The sequence below is a fragment of the Lepidochelys kempii genome, chromosome 3 (assembly GCF_965140285.1).
Source record: "Lepidochelys kempii isolate rLepKem1 chromosome 3, rLepKem1.hap1, whole genome shotgun sequence".
Lineage (NCBI taxonomy): Eukaryota > Metazoa > Chordata > Testudines > Cheloniidae > Lepidochelys > Lepidochelys kempii.
The window spans coordinates 116039089-116051834 of record NC_136382.1 but is presented as its reverse complement, the minus strand read 5'-3'; the positions used below and the strand labels follow the sequence as shown (position 1 = coordinate 116051834).

General features: G+C 39.9%; 1 protein-coding gene across 2 annotated transcripts in view; it reads right to left on the bottom strand.

Annotated features, from left to right (window-relative positions):
* Positions 1-9029, bottom strand: part of ESR1 (estrogen receptor 1) — a 257789-nt gene extending 248760 nt beyond the window's left edge. The window contains exon 1 of one of the 2 annotated variants that reach the window (XM_073337674.2): positions 9007-9029. Coding sequence is in view for 1 of the 2 variants with exons in the window: in XM_073337671.2 (XP_073193772.1) it covers positions 672-696 (25 nt within the window). In the remaining variant the exon portion in view is untranslated. Of the gene's footprint in view, positions 1-671; positions 708-9006 lie in introns of those variants that run through there. The other variant, XM_073337671.2, reaches the window with a different exon arrangement.
* Between the last annotated feature and the right edge of the window lie 3717 nt (positions 9030-12746).

The window sequence follows — 12746 nt, the reverse complement described above, 5'->3', positions numbered from 1 at the left end:
AATAACTGTAAAGAAAGAGATAAAACTCATTATACCCACTACTTAAATATCATATTCTGTAAATAGATTTCAGCATCTGTTCAGATCAAAATACAGTACTTACACTTATTAAAGGGAACCATGTAGACTTTGTGACTCATAAAAATAATAAATTCATCACCCCAAAAGATACTGCATTCCTTCTCTTTATACATACAGTATTTACTATGTCCTGGAACTGAAATTATTGAACCCTTTAATTGTTCAGTATAATGTGATTGGTTGAGACAGGATCAAGAGAGCTAATAATTTCAGTTACAACTGTTCTCGTAGCTGATCAGTTTGGGCTGAGAGAGTCATGTGACTGTGTCTGGGGCTTCAGCATAGGGTAATTTTCATGCTATTGCACACTTAAGGCTAAATTATACTGCATTAAAGATTTTCACTGGACACTTATTTCATACTTAATGACAACATTTGGAAGCATTCCCTTGGTTTTCTGCTGCTTTCTGCAGGACACGGAAAACAAAGAAACAGTAAATAAAATTGACGTTAGAAAAAGAGTTAAAACAATACTTTTAAGCAGTCCCCGGGGCACCGTAATGTATGCACAGCAATGTTTTGAGTAAAAACAGCATTTAAAAGTGAGCGTGGGGGAAAGAAACTGAAAAAACAGAGCTATTTTCACTTACATTTATCCAAGAAGGCTGTTGGCATTACTTCTGGAGTTCTGTTATTGGCTGAGAGGGTCACATGACTATGTGAACTAAAATAGAAAAGGCTCAGTACAGGGAAACTGAAGCAGCAACAGGTCTGAGACCAAATACATGTTAAATGGTATGATTTAACACGCACATTCTAGACTGGAGTGTTTAATTTATAGGGGAAAGTATGGTCCATTGGATTGAAAAGGTGACCTCCAATAGGCCACAATACCCTTAGCCTATGACTTTGAGCATTATATCCCAATGTCACTCATCTTTTCAATATGTGGGGAAAACAGTTTTCTACTATAAATTTCAGCTCCCATCAGTGTGTAATTGAAACACTAACAATTCTCAATAAATTACCAGAACCTTTAAAAAAAATGATCTGGTTCATTTAAAAACCAAAAAGCTTCCACTATGCTAGCTGTTTTCATTCTTTGTCTAAGGTTTTTATATCTCAGTCATACTGTTGGTATCTAAAAGGGAAGTCATAAGAAAAATGCATATTTTCTTGTGGTAAATGGCAGCGCTGTACAACATATGCAGCAGAGCAGTCCAGTTTTCACATTCTTTCATAAGTAAAACGTATGGTTGCAGATCTACAAATTACTAAAACATGTGCCATAAATCTGCACGTTATAAACAGAGATAAAGTGGAAAGGATCCCAGACTAACAAACTGCTGATGTCCTAACAGCTAAATGCAAATTAGCTACTATGATAAAACACTGTCTGATTTCACGGTCATTGCTTAATTGCACCATTTAAAAAAGAAGCTTTTCCAGACAAGTTGTTTTAAAAGATTCAGGCAGATAACACAATGACACTAGCATGAATTACTACAAGTCCCCTAGGTAACTTTCACACCAGGAAACTTTTTCACGGTTTACTCAGGTTTCTTATTGAGTTTTTAGATTGATGCAGCTTCAACGTGATAAATTGCCACGTGTCTCCTTTGTTTTATATATCAGTCACATTTGTTACTGAAGGGGGAGGGATACTAAGGGATGCACAGAGCAAGAATGTGTAGGGGAGGGTGTTCAAGCAGCAAACACAGTCTCTTTGCTAGCCAAACACGAAAAGATGCTACTCTGGTGAATAAAACAACAGACCCTGAGACTGTAGACCAATTCAGTGATAGCTGGTCAGATGACCTCAGCTGAAGGAATCATTCTATTTTTAACTAAAGCCTCAAAGTCTTTCCCCTTCCTGATCAGCATCACTTCCTACTTCTTCAGGTTGAGCTGCTAGTAGCTGGCTTTCATCACAATCTCTGGCAGGTACTAGTGACGCCGGAGAGAGCAGTGTCTGGGTCAGATGAAGAGCTGGGTGTCATTGGTATTCTATGATATTCTGTGATTGGTGTATTGATAACACTGCCACTCATCTCATATCTCTCTCTTCTGCACTGGCTTCCAGCATATGTTGAACAGAACATGACAGGACTGAACCTTACCAGGACTGGACCCACAGCGGACAGCACTTGGGAAGAAGCACTCACTCCTCACCACTCTCTGGGAATGGTCTAGAAAGGTGTAAGTGGAAACACTCTCGGGAGATTCTAATTGCCCCTTCGAAATCATGCTTGCTGTCATTTCAGCAACATCTCATGATCAATGACATATCTTGATGGTGACATTATAGGTTCTAATTTCCCACCTTTAACTTTTCAGCAGTGCCACCTGCCTAAAATGGTGCAATTCCCAAAGTTCATCAGAGTAGCATGCTGAGGAATGCCAGAATATACCACCCCACGGACAGTGGGATAGAAATGTAATTATAGCATCAAGAGAGTCAAACTTTGAAGGAAGCGTAGTCAACAAATCAAACAGGTAGAGGACTGGGAAGGTAAGGACAGAAATATGTTCTTGAAGTAGAAAGGCTTAGATGGCAAAGAGAGAGAGATGAAATTTAGAAGACAACCTTAAGGAGAGTGATTAAGGTGAAAAGGAGTGCAAAGAAAGTCAGATAACAAAGGGGCCCTAATACCAGGTAAAAATCTTAAGAACCAAGAAAAAGGTATTTAGAGATGAGAATGACACCCAAGATCAGAGGTAGAACTATAAAACTAATTGACATTTATTACATTTCAGAAACGTAGAAGTGATTCTCTGGCATTCTGCTTTCTAGCTTCCCATTTTTAGTAACACTCTTCATTCCCATCCTAAACTGCTCTATAACATTGTGGTGTGCCATTAAATAGCCATATTCATCGAGTAATTTGACAAATGCTTTTTTCTGAAATATTCAACCAGTTCTATAGTGAGCCTAATACCAGTGTATATATATGCAGAAAATACCAGGAAAATAAATCAAATACTGTATTTGACAAATATGTTGGGATGGGGGGGGTAGATTGCTATTTGACCTGCCCTAATACTAAGTCCATATTTTAAAGTGTATTTAGTAGAAAGTTGATTGACAGTATGTTGCAATTAAATATAGTACAGAACTCTTATTTTTTTTAAATTTCAGGGAAAGAGATGTAGGGTCTTTAGAGTTATTTATACTCTGGCTGATTGGCTTAGTCCTCAGGCTAGTAGATATTGGGTAATTTTTTCAAGCCTGGTACAGGGTTTACACTTATCCCCAAAAAGAAAAGGAGTACTTGTGGCACCTTAGAGACTAACCAATTTATTTGAGCATAAGCTTTCGTGAGCTACAGCTCACTTCATCGGATGCATACTGTGGAAAGTTTAGAAGATCTTATTATATACACACAAAGCATGAAAAAATACCTCCTCCCACCCCACTCTCCTGCTGTAATAGCTTATCTAAAGTGATCACTCTCCTTACAATGTGTATGATAATCATGTTGGGCCATTTCCAGCACAAATTCAGGTTTTCTCCCCCTCCCCACAAACTCACTCTCCTGCTGGTAATAGCTTATCTAAAGTGACCACTCTCCTTACAATGTGTATGATAATCAAGGTGGGCCATTTCCAACACAAATCCAGGTTTTCTCACACACACCCCCCCACATACACACAAACTCACTCTCCTGCTGGTAATAGCTTATCCAAAGTGACCACTCTCCTTACATTGTGTATGATAATCAAGGTGGGCCATTTCCAGCACAAATCCAGGGTTTAACAAGAATGTCTGAAGGGGGAGGGGGGGGGAGGAAAAAACAAGGGGAAACAGGCTACCTTGCATAATGACTAAGCCACTCCCAGTCTCTATTCAAGCCTAAGTTAATTGTATCCAATTTGGAAATGAATTCCAATTCAGCAGTTTCTCGCTGGAGTCTGGATTTGAAGCTTTTTGTTGTAAAATAGCAACTTTCATGTCTGTAATCGCGTGACCAGAGAGATTGAAGTGTTCTCCGACTGGTTTATGAATGTTATAATTCTTGACATCTGATTTGTGTCCATTTACTCTTTTACGTAAAGACTGTCCAGTTTGACCAATGTACATGGCAGAGGGGCATTGCTGGCACATGATGGCATATATCACATTGGTGGATGTGCAGGTCAACGAGCCTCTGATAGTGTGGCTGATGTTATTAGGCCCTGTGATGGTGTCCCCTGAATAGATATGTGGACACAGTTGGCAACAGGCTTTGTTGCAAGGATAGGTTCCTGGGTTAGTGGTTCTGTTGTGTGGTATGTGGTTGCTGGTGAGTATTTGCTTCAGGTTGGGGGGCTGTCTGTGGGTAAGGACTGGTCTGTCTCCCAAGATTTGCTATTACCAGCAGGAGAGTGAGTTTGTGAGGGGGGTGGGGGGGGAAGAGAAAACCTGGATTTGTGTTGGAAATGGCCCACCTTGATTATCATACACATTGTAAGGAGAGTGGTCACTTTAGATAAGCTATTACCAACAGGAGAGTGGGGTGAGAGGAGGTATTTTTTCATGCTTTGTGTGTATATAATAAGATCTTCTAAACTTTCCACAGTATGCATCCGATGAAGTGAGCTGTAGCTCACGAAAGCTTATGCTCAAATAAATTGGTTAGTCTCTAAGGTGCCACAAGTACTCCTTTTCTTTTTGCGAATACAGACTAACACGGCTGTTACTTTGAAACTTATCCCCAAAACATCTGACTATAGGAAGAGAATCTCTCTCAAGCCAAAATCAATAAAGTAATAAAATATCTTCAAGCTGCAAAGTAGCAAGGCTGACTGGCTATTCCCTGTCTGTTTTTAAATGCAATAATCTGATCACTCTCTATTTACAATGTATATACAACCCTCACACATAAGCACGTTCCTCACTACCAGCATGCCAAAACCTAAATCATATCACTATGACTGAGTTCCCAAATAAAGCAATGAAGTCCCTTAAGGATAGCAAAATTCTGTCAAAAGTACACACAGAAAAATTAATACTCTTTTATCTTCTATTATCCATGCAGATTAATTCTGATTTACTTAATAGAATGGCCAACAACAATATCAAAAGGCTATTTAGTATTATCAACCAATTATAATGGAATAAAACAGGACAGCTTATCCTGTCTTGATTCAGAAAAGATATTCAATAGAGTGTTTTGGGATTTTATTCTGCAATTTAGATCCTGGATAAATTTATTTGCCCAACAACCAAGGGGAAAAATTATTATAAACAATGTACAACCTAAACTGTTAAACTGAAAAAGGTGAGTCAAATAGGACTACACTCTTTCACCTCTCTTATATGTAACAGTAATCAAACCAGTAGCTGCCTGCATAGCCATTTGAACAGACTCTAATATCCCTGGTGTCAAAATTGGTCTCTATGAACATAAAGATAAGCCTGTGTACAGATGGCCACCTCATTTTTTTAAGTTCATACCAAACCTCTCTCTCCAGATTTCCTAAATTAATATGGTGTTACATCTGGCTGAAAAATTAATATATGTAAATGCAAAGCTATTCTCATAGAACCACTCTCCTGGAAAACACAACTCTCAGATTCGCAACGTAAGTGGTCACCCAATGGATTTAGATGTCTATCACTGGAAATAAGCATTTATGCACAATTTTGAAGAAAAAAAACAACCCCTTTCATCCCTCTTACAGAAAAATCCAGTCTGCTTTAGCAAAATAACACAATCCACTCCTCTTACTCTTGGGATGTTTACATCTATTTAAAATGTATATCTGCCCAAAGGCACTATTCTACACTTCTAAAGACATTCTCATATATCTCATCCCTGCTAGAAAAAACAATCACTGGATAAAACAATTTCTAAGGAAAAACAAACACTAAACAAGGGAGAGTTTCCTTAAAATGCAATTACCAACATTTAAAGGAGGTCTTACCTGATCAAACTGAAAGATAATGATACTGTGAAATTCTGTGAGAACAGTTTGGAAACAGAAACATTTGATCCCCACACTCATTCACTCACTCAGGACCAACTTGGCCCACTATTGAAAAATACTTGAAATAACACTGGCTCTCAGACAATATTCTCAACAGACAAGCCTCACCCAGTCCTTATATAGTGTAATGAAATGGCAGGAAACCAGGAAATTTCTAGGGATGGGACATTATCTAATGCCCACGCTCCCAGCTGCCAGGCTATCACAGTCTCAACCTGCCTTAGAGAAGTATTTCAGAGACTAACAATCTAAAAGTCTCAATCCAACTGAATATTGCTATCAAGATATTCTGTTTGAACTGTATGCACAAGTTAGTTAAGGGGAAAACCCCAATATACACAGTAAGCAATTTTTAATGTAGCTGCAACTTTGTGACTTCAGCTTATTTCAGCAGACTCAGGAAATACAATGCTGTTTTAATGGAAATTTTACTTAAGAATTGCAAGGTCAGGCCCCTTATTTGAAAGATCAAGTCCCTTTTTTCTTCAGCCAGAAAACACAGTACAGCAGTTAGTGGTCAGAAATAATTTAAAAATGGATAACCAAGATTTAATCTAGTGCAGATTCAGCACTACAGCCTCACATAGTACAAACACCAAGCAATCGCACAACAATGGAAGAGAGACCTATGTATTTAAATTGAAGAATCGGACTGGCGAGTAGCACTCATATTTTTACATTAAATCTCAATTTGCACTATATTTGTTCAAATAAAAGGCCTTATTACCAACAGATTATATTATTGTCTGGTTATTACCAATAAACTGTGGGCTCTATCCAGCATATCATAAATGCCGCTCAATAAGGGCCACATTTCCCCACCTCTAACTGTCTAATAATTCAGAATTTCTGGACTCCCATTCAAAAGTTCTATCCTGCTGCAAATGGGCAAGTCATACAACTCACTTCCGTGTTATGACTTCTAGACATTACAGCCCTGATCCAGAGTCCAGTGAAGTCAATGGAAAGACTACCATTGGCTTCAATGGTCTTTAGATCAAATTTATATGAATGGCCTCAAGTGTATCAGGAGATTCTTAACACGTTTTTTTCTGTTTGCTAGGTGAAACTTACATATACCATAAAACAATAACAGAATACATTATATAAGGTATGGTTTGCATACCTGGAGTGTCTAGCCCTGGCATAACCTGTTCATAATAGCCAAGACTTTACCCAGGCCTATGGCAAACACCTGACAGAGAGGATATAAAGCTATAAAGTTGAGTACGCAAAAACAGGAGCACCTCAAAGTACTGGTCACTTTTGAACAAGTAAACTATAGAATAGAGAGTTCTACAGAAATTAAATAGTTATGTAGAAACTATTCTTAAAACCTACACATTTTAATAGTGAATCACTTCCTTTTCATAGAAATTTTAAATTAACCTATAACATTTAGTAGAGAATGATAGCATTCTATAGCAGCAAGGATATAACCGATTTACAAATTCTATAAAAAGGAGATTCCTTATAAATTGCTATGGGACCTTCCTATTTGGGATATCTGCCACATTCACGATGTGGTCAGCATTCTCTCACCTATTCATGGTCCTAGCCAGTTCCCCAGGCACTGCAACGGCTGAAGCCTGAAGCTGTTGTTCTGCAACGTTGGCCTCCTGCCAAAAGAGGATGCTATATAGAGCAAGTAGTAAGCTAGCAGTAGATTGATGTCCCCTTTCCCATCTCAGCAGCTATACACTCTGCTGTCTCTGCTTAGAAGAAACAGTTTTTGGGATATAGAGGGGAACAGAGAGGCCAGCACTCAAGAGCAACCACAATGAGGGAATTTAGGTGAAGTCTAACAGAAACAAGAGGGGTGTAAAAATGTAGAATGGAGAGAATCATTAAGGGGGAAGAAAAAGAGGACCTCCAAAAGGTAAAAGAAATTGAGGAGGATATGAAAGTTTGCAGGGACTGAGCAAAGTGCTTCTGCAGAGCTCTAGCCTCATGCCATGTGTACACCGATGAAGTGAGCTGTAGCTCATGAAAGGTTATGCTCTAATAAATTTGTTAGCCTCTAAGGTGCCACAAGTACTCCTTTTCTTTTTGCGAATACAGACTAACACAGCTGTTACTCTGAAACCATTTATTACACTGTTCACTATGCAGCCAAGTTAGCCACTCAGTCAGTAGTGCACAGAATAGCCTTTCATAGCCATGAACTTTAGGAGCTCTACAGAAAAACTCTTTGCAAAATGCACTACATCTGTTAAGAGTGTGTTTTATAAAAAAACTCATAACATAGCTGAATCAAAGCTATTTTCATAATATTCAAAACCAAGTATTCTTGTTGAGGACTATTTTCATGCCAAATTTTAACTTTCTACCCTCAGAATTTGCTCTGCAGAGCTGTTCAAATGTCACACACATATTTTATTATAATGAGATAATGGATTTTTATACTCTAATAATATAAAATTGCTGAACCTGTTTTTCCTTAAACTTTCCATTAAAAAAAATACAAAACTCATCTTTGGGCAGAGATCAAGCATAGAAAGTTACATCCTAAATGTGGAAAGTTTTGAGCAACTGAAAAGAGGAGGTTGAGTAGAACTGGTCATGCAACCTTAACTAGAGCAGCCACCGCAGTTCCTGGTGAAACAATAACTACGACATTAACCAACACAAGTCAGGCAATTCAAAAGTAAAGCTGACACCTCCACTATTAACACAAGCGTCTGTGATTTTTCCATTACCATCTGAATTAAGGTCAGAGCCATCCTTCAATTTTAATTAGTTGCCCTTTTTGCATTGCTGTCACAATTTCATTATTTAAATTCAGTGGGCCCAATCCTGCAGCCATTCCACACAGAAATCCTACTGAAGTCATTGGTGGTACTATATGCAGAATAGCCACAAGATTGGGCCCAGGGTTTTGGCATTTCATACTACAGTATGTACACTATTTCAGTCTAATGTTACACAGTCCAGTGTGATATATTTTAAAAAGATGATACGTGCAGGATATGATTCTCTTATACAGTTACAAATAAAATAAAAACCATTACAGACCTGAAGAAACAAACTGACAGTAAAGTGTGAAGTCCAGAATGTGTGTTTGAGAGACAGAATCCTTTGGAACTAAACATTGTAATCATTAACCACAGTCAGTACATTTTTAATGGTAATTTTGTTTTCTTTAGCCTTACCAGCTTCAATATTTTTAAAAGTTAACATTCTCTAGATGTTGGTTTTGATACATTTCTTTTGAAGAAAGAAAGGAAAGGGGGTTTGGGGAAGAAAAGCATTTAGTGATACAGCTCTTGGATTTGTATTGGTTTTGCCAAGACATGGGAGATCTGCAGCTCGCAAATTTGGATTTATTTATTGCTGTTTTTCTGGTCGTCATGAACTAAGTGAAACTGGCATTCCCAGACAAAAATAGTAGTATTTTATATACTATTTTCAAAGCAGCATGTTGTGTTTAGAAGGCCATTTATACATCACACTATTAATTCAAATCAACTTCACTGTTAACTTAGGGCACAAGAATGAATTTTATTTAAAACAAAAAATAATCTGAGTATCCAAATAGATTTGCTCAAAAGGAGCATAACAGTAAATAGCATACCTGCCAACATCTAGCAAAAAGGGCTTTTAAATTTACCTGGGTTAGCACAACATTACATGTATTTGCCTAAAACTTATTAACATATTTGCTTAGGGGCTTGCAGCCTGTCTCTCCCTTGGTGTGAGCAGGCACTCCAAAGGTTTGGGCAGTACATGCCATCTCTTTTCCCACTGGGTTCAGGGCAGGAGAGGATGTGATAGATTGTGGCAGCATAGTCGTTGGATGAGGATGAGTGTTGCAGGGCATGTTGCCTCCTCGCCCAGTGGGTGATGGTAGCAGGTGCTCTCTCCATGCACCATTTTCAACCTTACCCTCAATTTATAGTCTAAAAATAATTGGGGTGGAGGGGAGGAAGGAATAGTCTGGATAGGGAAGAGCGGATCTGGAGATAAAGTGGTGACTAGATCTTTGGTAGGAGAGACTGAGGAGTCAAAAGAACAAAGGAGAAGTATCCTCTTTCTCTTCTCCCCCATGTATCCCCCATTCTATTTCTTTTCTTATGTCATTATCCATGGGACTCAAACCAGGCCCACAGGAATAGCCACACTCCAACCCTCCACCTGGCAGCCTGCTGACCTTTGCTTATCTGGGCCCCATGTAGCTCAGCCCCAGAGTGAGGCTCCACTCTTGAGGTCTATTGGTGAAGTCCCAAAGCAGCTGATTTGCCCGTTGGCCCTACTTAAGCCATCAGCAAGAATAAGTAAGCTGTCCAAAAAACTGGACTGCACCCTGCTCTGGACCATCTGCCTTATGCTTTCTGCTCCTGCTTACCCAGCTTGATTTCCTGGCCTTCATACCCAGCTTGACTCCCAGCAGCTGATTTGTGGTTCCTGATCTCCAGTTTGGCTCCTGCCTCTGACTCTCTAGTATCCTGACCCAGCCTCACTCTGGTTACCTGCTCATGGTTCTGATTTACAGTTTGGCTCCTGTCTCTGACTTCCACGAATCCTGACCCAACTGACTCCTGTTTCCTGTTCCAGCTACTAGGTATGGCTGCCCATGACCCAGCCATGACACCTTCTCCCAATCCCTCATTCAAATTTTTGCTCTTCCAAACACAGACCAATTAATTCACTGAAATAGGGTGCAGGCAGTTTCAGGCTCTTCCTCTTGCAGTGGGGGTGAAGAATCAAGTGGGCAGAAGGAGCTGTAGATCTGGCAGGAGCATGAAGCCTTCAGCCCTTAGGAAATTTCATGTAGCCCAGAAGACTTCAGCAAGTCTATTCGGCAACACAGGCTACCCCAAGCACTCTCCTCCATGTCCTCCACTCTCTACACTGACCTCCTGTAGAATATCAAATCAAATTTAAAGTCTTGATCCTTCTCTTCAAGTGCCCAATGGCCTAGGCTCAGGTTGTCTAAAAGATCACCTAAAACTCCAGGATGAAGACCATAGTTGACAACTCCAGCCCTCAGAGTCAGGCTCAATGGAACTTTCTTCCCTAAAAAGTAAAGCTTGTCTGTGCAGGAGACAGAAATTTTGCCTTCTTTAACAAACACATAGCAGCATGTACACTTAAAAACATGAAACAAAAAACAAACAAAATAAAACACTCCACACACAATTCCCCACCTGGGGAGAGGATGAGAGCGAGAACAAATACATGTGACAGATGTAAGACAGTCAGCGTCTATGCTGATGAGGGTAGTAAAAGATCTTATTACAGAATAGAATAGCCACTCCGCAAATGCTGGGAGCTCTTGCAGGAGCGCTCTGTCCCCATTTTTTCAGAGGGAGGGAGTACTAGTCACTACTCATGTGATGTAAAATCAGGCTCCTCTTCTGCACATGCAGCAGCTCTGACTAGCTGCCCTTAAACAAAAGGAAGGGGAATGGAGAAAGGGCAGCCAATCAGACAGGGATTTCCCCATAAATTAGGGAGTTACCTGCTGACTTCTACCAGAGTCAGGAAATCCAGCGGAGGGGAAATCTAAACTTGGCGAGTCTGAAATAGAGTGATCCAATGGGAAAACGATTGACATCAATAGGGCTACTTACAAAGTAAGTTGCTAGCAGGTATAAGAAAACCAGGTATAAGAAAAATGGCCCTAATTTATTGAGGTAACCCTGTCAAGTTACTCGCACAGAGACAGATGCAAAATGGATACTAGCAGCAGCCACAGCAACTTTATCATAAAAAAAATGTAGAATGTCTCCAGCCCTGGGTAAAGATGTGCCGCAGTAGTCTTCATCCCATGCCACCTAGTGACTAAACATTATAATGCAGTTTAAGCTTTTCACCAGATATCCCCTTTTTAATTTCTCTTTTTCTGCTTTTTAACCATTTTAAAACTATAAAACTATTTTTAAAATAACTTTATTTCAACACATGTACATCTGTTACTCTTCTCTAAATCTTACTGTTTTTTTTAACAATGTGGCAAGAATGGGTAACAACTTGGTGACTAAGCTGTCCTACTTGCAACAGCTGTCTCTGGCAGGTTTGGAGTAGGTGAATCTTCTTCTCCCTGTTCTGCATCTGCAATTTGTAGAGTTTGCTCAGTTGATTGATTGTTCTGTCTCTGGATTGAACTGAAGATGTCAGTGGTTTCTGTTGAACTCCCTGCTGTCTGTCTCAATAGTGTAAGATCTAGGTCAGTGGTTCTCAGACTTTTTTTTTTTTCTTTTTTTTTTGCAAACCACTTAAAATTGCTCAGAGTCTCGGCGGACCACTTAATGATCTTTCCAAAAGTTGTTTGTACCATTAGCTAACTATTGTAAAACACTTTGAATAAAAGTGCTATCTGAAAAAAACTTAATAATAATAAACTTTTTTTGTTCTGCAAATAAAAACACACAACTCATATTTTAATATCAGTAGTGTTACCTTTCTGATGCGATGAATTTGCCCTCTCTCCCCCACCACAGCAGTCCCCGAATTGGGGCTGGGAAGGTGGGGGGGGTCTCTCCCTCTCTCCCCCACTGTGGCAGCTCCCGACTTGGGGCTAGGAAGGGGGCGGGGGGTCTCTCCCTGGCAGCCGCAGCCCTAGAGCTGGGGAAAGTCACCTCTTTCTCTGGCCGCCGCAGCTCTGCATGTCCCAAATTCCCCCCATCCCCTCTTCTGACCCCACTGCTCCCTCCCACCTACCCCCTATTCCCCCAAGGCCACCACCACACCTTACATGGGCATCTTCTCCAGATTCCAGGCATGTAATTAGTGGAACCACGCCTGCGAGCCTC